This window comes from Sminthopsis crassicaudata, chromosome 2 (genome assembly GCF_048593235.1).
Source record: "Sminthopsis crassicaudata isolate SCR6 chromosome 2, ASM4859323v1, whole genome shotgun sequence".
In the NCBI taxonomy this organism is placed as follows: domain Eukaryota; kingdom Metazoa; phylum Chordata; class Mammalia; order Dasyuromorphia; family Dasyuridae; genus Sminthopsis; species Sminthopsis crassicaudata.
In genome coordinates, this window is record NC_133618.1 from 510,413,051 (window position 1) to 510,423,034 (window position 9,984).

Below are 9,984 nucleotides of genomic sequence, written 5' to 3' on the forward strand. Positions count from 1 at the left end.
ATGCTCAAAAAATAGGTTTTGTTGATTCTTTGGATGGATTTTAATGAATAGTCATTGACAAATGAGAAAGGTGTGATGGTTCCAAAAATAATAATATGCTATTTAACTTCTCCCTATGCCCCCATTGCCCCATTGTATGACAAGCATTGTGTAAAAAAGAGATCAGTTTTCAGTGTCACATTGATCTCAAGATATATAGAGAGACAGATTTTAGGAGAGGAATACACACTCTAACCAGCTTCACTGAGTGCTTGAAGGGAAAGCCCTGTGAAAGTTTGCCAAGATGAAGGTCCTTTTTCTAACCATAGCACTAAGTCTGTTCGCCATCCTCCATGCTGAAGAATCAAACTTTTCTGGAAAATTGGGGGTAAGATTGCATTGGGGCATCTTGTGGACTGGAAGGGGCATGTATGCTAGAAAGAGGCTATCATTTCAAAATTATAACCCCCCTGGATTCTTTTAGGATGATGTGGAGCTCTTGAGATCCTATTCTACAAGGGGCAGTGACTTTAGAACCATGGACTCAACTAGACAATATTACATTGAGTATGTGTAGGAAGTAGATATTCAAGCAAGGATTTTATTCTTCTTTTTGCTAGAACTGGAAAGGGATACAATAATTTTGTCTCCAAACAAACATTCCAAACAAGTCATATTCCAAAGTGGAATTAGGTCTCAAAGGATTCAAAGTCACTATCTATAGGGATTTAGTTAATGGGTTTAAAGCGAAATCTCTGCTTCAAATTGTGTCATGGAACACTTGGGGTAACTTTATTATAGGTTTGGATGTTTGGTTAAAGCCATTGACCTCTTCCTGCCAACTTCTCATTTGCCCATTATGCTATCAGCTCCATTATGATGCCTGATGTAGAGGCTAGGGCAATTTTTGTTTAAGTTAAGTTTATGGTCAAAGAAAGGGCCGAGTATAGAAGTATTTATCTGAGAAAATTTGTGGAGGGGAGAAATCTTCCTCACTCATTTTTCGTTCTCTCTAGGGCATATATCATATAAATGCTATTGTGGCAAACAAGGAAGTTCCTGAGGAGAAAAAGCCTGAGGCCTTCTCACCCATTACCATCTCCCAACTTGATAATGGTAATGTGGAGGCCAAATTTACCATGATGTAAGTAGCCTGCATAAAATAGCTCTATAAGCTTGTTTATTCTTTTATAACTCCTGTTTATGGACCACAACTAGAGCTGATAATTCTATATTCTCTGCTCACCTAACCTGATCACTTAGTAGTTATATTTTCACCTATTAATATGAAAATTGGGCTTATTTTTACCACCAATGGGTGAAGTGTTTCCTTAGCAACCATTGGTTGACTGAGTCATTGTCTAACTACTAGTTCCCAAACGGTCTCAGGCTTCCTCTAATTTCCCTCATTTCTTCTGTCAGTGCCTTTATCACACTAGTTAGTTATCATTGTAGGTTTTACATTTCAGCCTACTTATTCCATGTGTCTTTCCTCATTTCCCTTAGAGTTACCTTTGATTTTTATTCCTTAGAGATCATGGTATTCTATGATTCCCAGCTGTTTCACTTGACCTTCAGAATATCTGGTGGTCAAAAGATGGATGGGAAATCATAATTATTTATGAATGGAAATTGAGTACAGGTTTGTGTATTGATCTGCTTGTGCTTTACTTTCCGCAATTGAGGACTGGGTCAAGAGCAAGGGATTCAAGCCCCCTTTCAAGATTTTTGATGACATTACTTCTTATCTCCAGCAAAACTATTCCTATATGTTCTGTTTCTCAGGAAGAATGGCGAGTGCAAAGGAATTAAACTGATGTTGGAGAAAACAGAAAATTCCAATGAATACAACATACGTAAGTAACCCCAATGCCACATTAAAGGCACTGTATTAAGGAATCACAGGTGATTTGAACTTGAGACCTCTCTGTAGCCCTAATGCCCAAAGTCTGAGTCTGCTTGACAACACCTGGACAGTTTTTCCCATGACACAGACTGAATTAGTCTGTCTTCCTGTAGACATGATTGACTATATCCCTGACCCAGTTTAGCTCAGGGTGGCAAAGGCAGGCTACCCTTAACTTTTGCATTGGCAAACCATAAGAACACATCCTTAGCCTCTATCCCTGGCTCTGAAATATTCACCACTAGATAGTTCTTTAAGACAGTGTTTCATGGAGGCTATTCTAAGGATTCCCATGTGTAATTAGGAAATACAGGAGATAAAAGGGTACATTAACATGAAGAGTGCTTCTTAGAGGGATGTGTAAAGGTGGGGTACCACAGCACAGATGGGTGTCTGGGACTCTGGAATTAGGAGGGTGGAAGAGATGCCAAGAATAAAATTAAACTGTCTCAAAATTCTGTTGATGTGAAGATGGAAGAATCCATTTATATACTGAACAGAGTAGATCATGAAGCATGTCCTAAAGACCGGACAATGCCCTCATTCAAATGTATTAATTAACTTTAATATTCAGAGAATAGTGCTATTCAATGAATAATGGGTAAAATTAAAATAAAACATCACTCCTGTTTAAGGCACAAGCAGATTGGATCTGACCTATGATTTATCTGGCATCAGGAATTTTCAATGAGTGAACTTTGTATCAAAAAGATCAGCATCTGTTCTCCAACATACAGTCTTAGAGAGTTACCTGTGTCCCTGGGAAGTTAAGTGAATTGGTCGGAGTGAGAGCAAGGTTTTGAACTCAGATCTAACAAAGGTTAGGTCTCTATCTATTACTTTATCTCTGACTCAATTAATTAACCTTATTGAATGTCTATTTCCTTATTTTTAACATGAGGAATTAGATTAAATGTTTTTAAGGTTCTTGAAAATTCAAAGTCATTGCATCCTGTGGTCTTATAACAGACAATATTACATGATAATTTCAATGGCAAGTTGGAAAAAAAAATGGTATATATAGTTGAAGGGGAAGCTGTCCTAACAAGTATCTTTTGTGATCCTTGGATGCTGGCTACTTAGCAAAACATTGAATCTAAAACTTGCCTTAGTCTCTTCTCTTTTCTAAGAAGATTAAGAATGCTGAAACTATATTTCCCACTGCTTCTCCACAGAGAGGAACTTCGAGCATGAACACAAAGTGCATGTAACCAAGACCTCTGTGCCAGATAATTGGATTTTTGAGTGTGAAGGCCAATTCCATGGAGAACATTTCAAAGTGGCTAAACTTTTGGGTAAGTAACATGTAATTCTGTGCATCCCAGCAAGATAACAATATCAAAATATGGGGCAGCTACTGGAACCTGACCATATGGATTCCCCCAAAGAGGAGGTGAAGGGGAATTTCTCCTCTCTTCATCCATTTTGAATTTGAAATAAATAAAAATCCAAAAAAGAGGCTATTTCATGAATTATTTCAAAAATTTTGTCTGCTGCATGTTGATGGTAACATAAGTCTTATTAAGTAACAAATTTCCTAGTTGCAGGTACTAACTCAATGTGTCTTTAATGAGACAATATGAGGGAAATCCTGATTTGAACTAAATAGAAGAAGGCAAACATGCAAAAGTGTTTTCATTCCTTGTTCTTTTTGTCACTACTTTTCTGGAAATTTTAGGGCATTAGGATCTTTTTTAAAATGCAAATATGAGACATTTATATAGGCATTTTCCATAAAGATGATGATGGGGAGCATTGGAGGTAGGGAATTTGTTGGCAGAATATAAAAAATGTTACTCTTCCCCTAAGTTCTCTTCTGTTATTTCTTTATGCTGTCAATTCAACTTACTAAACCAGAGACTTTCACAATAGAAGGTGTCTATTGTAGGAATAAGAATTAGAGAAGGGTCTACTAAGAACTAATAATTTATTCAGCCTGATCTCTTCCTGCAGGTCCAAACAAAGAAGCAGACCCTCAAGCTATGGAAGAATATCTGGAGATCACAAAACAGAGAAATTATGATGAAAGTAAAATCATTTTCCCTAAGTTTGGAGGTAATAGCAATGGAGTTTTGACTCTACCCTCCCTTGTCCCTTAATCCTCTGTGCTGTATCCCACTCCCTTCCCTCTCCATTCTCCTTATTTCCTTACCTTAGCAGCTGTTCTATCCTAACTTCTTAACAGACCATATCTAATTGCTTAAACCATTATTCAGCTGGGGAGCTTTGTGGTAGCAAGTACTTTTGGCAAGTAAATGCATTCATATATGTCTTTGTTTCTGCAGAGGCCTGCGTTCCAAAACATGATTGAGGTAGGTGATCTTTAAAGTCTTCTAAGAGCATGTTCCGGAATAACCTAGATCTAAACATTAGTTAGGAATTAAGTATCCATTTGGTTCAGCTTAGCCATAACTGAGGATGGATGGCCATTTAAAAAACAAAATAAAATAAAACATATTTCAAATAGGCTTCAGTGTTGCTTTGAATTTCTGTGCTAATATTTAGTATGCCTTTTCTGAACCTCTTGCACCCTAGGATTGGGCCCTGCCAGCTCATGGGAAATTATCATTTCTATTTTCTAATACAATTCTTAGGACTATCACTAACTTTCCCTTTGATGTTTTCTAGGAGAAGACAAATCCTATCCATTTCAGAATTGTGATATCCAGGAAATCCCAGTTGTTTCCTCAGATGATCAACAAATCCCTATATCTGATTTCTCTTCTAAGCCACCTCCTACATCTTCTAATATTTTCTTTCTAATGCTAATAAATTTCTGAAGCAATTACTTTTGACTCAGTCTCTTTCTTTTGAGCTTTTACTGGGGACAAATGAATAAGAAGTGGGTAACAACTAGAACAGGTGCACTTACCTCCTTGGGAGGCCAAGAATCCTAGATTTCCAAAGGTTAAGAAACTTATGGTTTCTAAAGGATATGGTCAAAAGTTCTATGTAATTCAAAACAGCTGGGTGAAAAGTAAAAATTAGGATTGTCAAAAAGGTTATAAATAGAGCAACTGTATTTGTGTTCCAAAACACCAAAATTGAATATTTGAATCCTTTACCAGTAGAGGATGGGCTAAGTTTTACAATACATTTGTAAGCTTTGATTTTCAAAATAGTAAGCTACCAGAACGTATGTTTCCTCCTGTACTCTCTACTTTCCACCCCCAGGAAAACTCCTTATAATGTCTCAATGTTTCTTTTTGATTCCCCCTCCATTGGATAGTGATCATGGTTTCTTCATCCTCAACTGAATTTTCCTCCAAGCTTCATTTGAGAGTGCATTTTCTGCCATTTAGTCTGGGCAATTATTCTATTGCTTGTTTTGGGTACAATACTGCTCTATTAAAAACTCCTCCACCAACTTTTCAAAAATTGTCACTGATAATTATATTTACATCATTTTTCATTTTATTCTAAATCCTCAGTACTATGATTCCCAAACCTATCATCCAATTGAAACGACTATCTTCAGTTATCAGTGATATTTCAATAGCCATGTCTAATGCCATATTTTCATCCTCATCCTTGGTTTTTCTGCAACTGTGGACAATATTGATCATCTTCTCTTCCCTGCTTCTTTCTTCTTTTAAGCTTTTCATGACACTGTTTTCTCTTGATTCTCTTCCTGCCTATATGACTACTCTTTTTCAGTATTCTTGGTTGAATCTTTATCTATGTCATTTAGTAACTTCAAAGGCTTTGTCAGTCAGGCAATAAGCATTTAAGTGCCTACTGTGGGTTAGGCATTGTGCTAAACACCGAGGACACAAAGAAAGATAACAACAGGTGCTCATTACTCACAATTAATGGTAGAAGATAACAGATAAAAAGAAGTTAAAGGGAGATGACTCCTCCAAAGTAGAGGCAAGTTGGAGTCTAGAGGAGGCAGACAGGTTAACAATGAAGGGATGGCTAGCTTGATCACCTTCTTTAAATGGAGGCTCTGAAAGGAGCCTTTCCTTTTCTATCCTTCATCTTCTCTAATTTGAAGAAGGGAGGAAGTTCTGGGAGCAGGACAGTCCTGATGAGGTGTGAGTTTCAGGATTAATGTGACCTTGCAGGAAGATGAAGTTCCTGGGGACATGATGAAGTTCAGAAGAGTGTATTTAGGTGGGAAATGAAGTGGTGGCTGATTGGATGCCCTCCTTAAATGAATGATCTGGGAAGGAGACTCTCTATCTTCTACTTTTTTCTCCTCTTTTTCTATGACAGCATTTGTTTGGAGATTTCATCAGCTCCTTTGGAAATAGTTATCTCTAAGAGGGGTTCTCAAACTATGGCCCTCGGGCCAGATGTAGCCCGCTGAGGACATTTATGCTGCCCGCCCAGGTATAGCAAATGGGCTGAGGGGCGGAGACAGAGTATGAGCTTTTGTTTTTACTATAGTCCATCCCTCCAACAGTCTGAGGGACAGTGAACTGGCCCCCTATTTAAAAAGTTTGAGGACCACGCAAGTCTATACCAATTATTCTCAGGTCTATATGTCCTAACCTTCCCCAAAATTCTAATCATTCATCATCAACAAACTTTTAGAAATATCAGCTGGTTGTCCTGAAGCATTTTAAGTTCTCCAAATTAAAAACTGAGCTGATTATCTTTACCCACAAACCCTTGTCTTTCTGAATTTCCTTATTGCTATTTAGTAATAGAGTCACATAGGCAGATGCTTTTTGTGAGGTAGTGTAATGTTCGGGCTAGCTTTCTGGGGGTCCTCGGGATCAGCCCAAGTCCATGGTCTTCGTGGAGAAGTGATGAAGGCAGGAGAGTCACGTGGCAGGTCAAAGATGGAATATATCTTCCAGTCCTTGTTGGCCCTTATATACCTTACTGTATTTACATCATTACAGCATACTAATTATGTGTGAACTAGAGAACCGTTACATCACCATACTAAATACTAAGTATATATGTGAACTAGAGAACCACTATCTCATCAAGTCCACTGAGTTAACACCTTGTTTCAAGAATATTTCTCCAGACTTTTGACTCTCTACAAGGTAGGCCAATGTTCAGACATAGAAAAGTCAGGAGAAAAATGCAGATATTAATAGATGCAGGATTCTGGTAGCTCAGAGGAAAAGAAATTAAACTGGGAGATCAGGAATTATGAATCCAGTCAAAGGGTTTGTTCCACAAAGTGTTAGGAACCCATAGTTTTGATTTTATATTCCTAGGAAGGAAAAAAAAATAGAAATATAGAAAATAGTAATTTTGCTAAGTGCTTTTGCAATAATATCTTTGATCCTTTTACCAATTCTGAGAGATAGGTGTAATTATTTCTCCCATTTTACAGTTGAAAAAACTGAGGCAGATAGTAACTGTCACATTACTTCAGGATTACAATAATTGTCCGGGATTGGATTTGAACTCGCCTCTTCCTCACTCCAAATCTAGAACTCTATCTACTGCACTGCCTGAAGTTGGCAACCTCAGTTTTATCCTTGGCTTTTTACTTTTATTCACACTTTATCTCTAATCCTTTGTCAAATCCCGTTTCAACCTTCAAAGCATTTTTCATATATGCCCTCTTCCCTCCATTTCTAACCAACAACCTAGTTGTCTCCCTGGGGGAAATCTGCTCCTTTGTGCCAGCAGTTGTACTAGGTGCTGCATAAATATTACCTCATTTGATTCTCACAACAATTCTGTGACGTCAATGCTATATTCACCTTCATTTTACATTGAAGAAACTGGGACAGACAGAGTTTAACTGACTCTCCAAAGATCACCTCATTAGTAAATATCTGAGATCTGAGATTAGGTCTTTAAACTCAAGTCTTCCTAACTCCAGGGCCAGCTCTATGTATTTCTCACTTGGTCTTTTTAATATTCTTCTCACTTATCTCTCAATTCTCTCCCAACTCTAATCCAGTTTTCACTCAGTTATCAAAGGGATTTTTAAAAAAATGCATGTCTGATTGTGTTTCCTTTACTGATTTGTGATTTCTTTACTCAGGTAACACTGGTGGTTGCCTGTGATCTCCAGGATAAAATGTAAAATGCTGTATCTGTCACTATAAGTGTCACTTATAGCCCTTTACAGCAAGAACCCTCGTTCACTGATTGATGTAGTTAGTTACACACACACACACACACACACACACACACACACACACACACACACACACACACACACACATATATGAGGTCTCCAATATAATGAGACTATAGGAAAAGCCCTAGACTTAATCGTTCTGATAAACCAGTGATCCTCAAACTTTTTAAATAGGGGCCAGTTCACTGTCCCTCAGCCTGCTGGAGGGCCGGACTATAGTAAAAATAAAAGCTCACACTATCTCCGCCCCTCAGCCCATTTGCCATAACCCAGCGGGCCGCATAAACGTCCTCAGTGGCCGCATCTGGCCTGTGGGCCGAAGTTTGAGAATCCCTTGTAATAAACATTATCTTTTTCCATATAGTTCTCTTCAGAGGCTACATAATTATTCCAATATACTTGCCATTATCCATAGCATGCCAGGATCTCATGGGTTCTCAAACTTTTATGGAACAAATTCTTTGACTGGCTTCATATTTCCTGATCTTCTAGCTTGATTGCTTGTCCCTTGAGTTATCAGATTCTGAAACTGATCTTCCTATCTCTATTAATACCTATAATTTTTCCTTGACTTTTCTGGGCCTGAACATTGGCCTCCCTCACAAAAAGTATCTGTCTATGTTACTCCTGTCTCATCAAAATCCTAGCATAGGGACAATTAAAGTCCAATGGTATAGTAAGGAAGTTTAGAGAGGGCATTTTAAGAAGGTTGACCCACAAATGTAACAAACCAGAAAAGTTAGAATATATATGATGTATTTAGGAAACATTAATGTAACCAGCCTGGATGGATGAGGGAGATCATGTTAGAAGCATGGAAGTCCAAGTAGAGCAAAGAAGTAAATTTATTCCACAGAAACAACTTAGGATTTTTAATTGGCTGCAGCTATGTGGAACAATGGATAGAGTGCTGGGCCTAGAGTCAGGAAAGTTCATCTTCCTTAGTTCAAATCTCCTTTAGACCTTTACTGGTTGTGTCACCCTTAGAAAGTCACTTACCACCATTTACTTTAGTTTTCAAATATGTAAAATTAGCTGGAGAAAGCAATGGCAAACCACTCTAATATTTTTGGTAAGAAACCTCAAATGAGGTCATGAAGAACCAGATATGACAGATGACTGAATAACAGCAACCACTATCACCACCACAAAATGGTTATGGTTTAGCTAATTGAGGGACTTACAAAGAATTATCCCCAGTATCATGGTACTGAGGAACAGAGGAATTAAAAGAGAATAAATTGGAAGGGAATACAAATTTTAGGAGCTTTTTAGTAGCCTCTCCAAAATAAGTTTTTCTGTTTGATCCTTGAATCACACAAGTCACGTTCAGTTCTGCTTGTTTCAGACTGATAGAGTTCATTCAATTCCATATGCATTTCCTGATATTCTATTATGAACTCAGACTTCTGTGAACCTTTGGGACATAATACTAGGGCAGAATACCTGGTATTTCCTTTACAGAGGATCATAGCCTTACAGGGAAGGAGACAAAAACAAATGCCAAATGAGTGACACATACAGCAAGTGGTCACTGGTGCGCTGAGAAGACATGATCACTGTGATTTAGTAGAGATATATAATCAATCCTTTATTAAACACTTTCTATATGTCTGACTCTGTGCTAGGTGCTGGGGACACAAATACAAAGACTCAAAAAAGTACTTCCTCTCAAGGGAAATCTTTACTACGATGAGATTAGAAATGGAACTTAAAGAGAGGGGAAAGTTAGGTGGGCAGAAAATAAAAAGAAGAAGTTATACTATGAGCAAAAGTAAGAAAGGGATAATATGGAATATTGTCAGGGGACAATCAGGAGTCATGAGTCTCACTAGTTGGAGAAGAAAGTTCATAGAGGTATATATTGGCTACATGTAGAGGAGATACAAGAAACAAAACAAAAATACATTTTGGGTCCAGATAATGGGTATCAGGCTAGAGTTTGGAACTCAGTCTGTGGATAATGTACTCTTAGACTTGAAGGGATCTCAGAAGTCAGGCAGATCTCATCCTGAATAGGATGAATTTTGAGGTCATA

The 9,984-nt window shown here is 37.8% G+C and overlaps 1 protein-coding gene across 1 annotated transcript; it reads left to right on the top strand.

The window, feature by feature from the left end:
- The first annotated feature begins 888 nt into the window (after positions 1 to 888).
- On the top strand, positions 889 to 4,665 carry LCN1 (lipocalin 1). Its single transcript, XM_074284849.1, has 5 exons — positions 889 to 1,123; positions 1,765 to 1,835; positions 3,061 to 3,180; positions 3,839 to 3,940; positions 4,514 to 4,665. Exons 1-5 carry the CDS (start codon positions 1,119 to 1,121, stop codon positions 4,663 to 4,665), a joined length of 450 nt encoding a protein of 149 aa, XP_074140950.1. The 5' UTR covers positions 889 to 1,118.
- The last annotated feature ends 5,319 nt before the right edge of the window (positions 4,666 to 9,984 follow it).

Coding starts and splice junctions, on each gene's coding strand:
- LCN1 (XM_074284849.1), top strand. Junction 1,836..3,060: donor TTCCAATGAATACAACATAC/GTAAGTAACCCC, acceptor GCTTCTCCACAG/AGAGGAACTTCGAGCATGAA. Junction 3,181..3,838: donor CAAAGTGGCTAAACTTTTGG/GTAAGTAACATG, acceptor CTCTTCCTGCAG/GTCCAAACAAAGAAGCAGAC.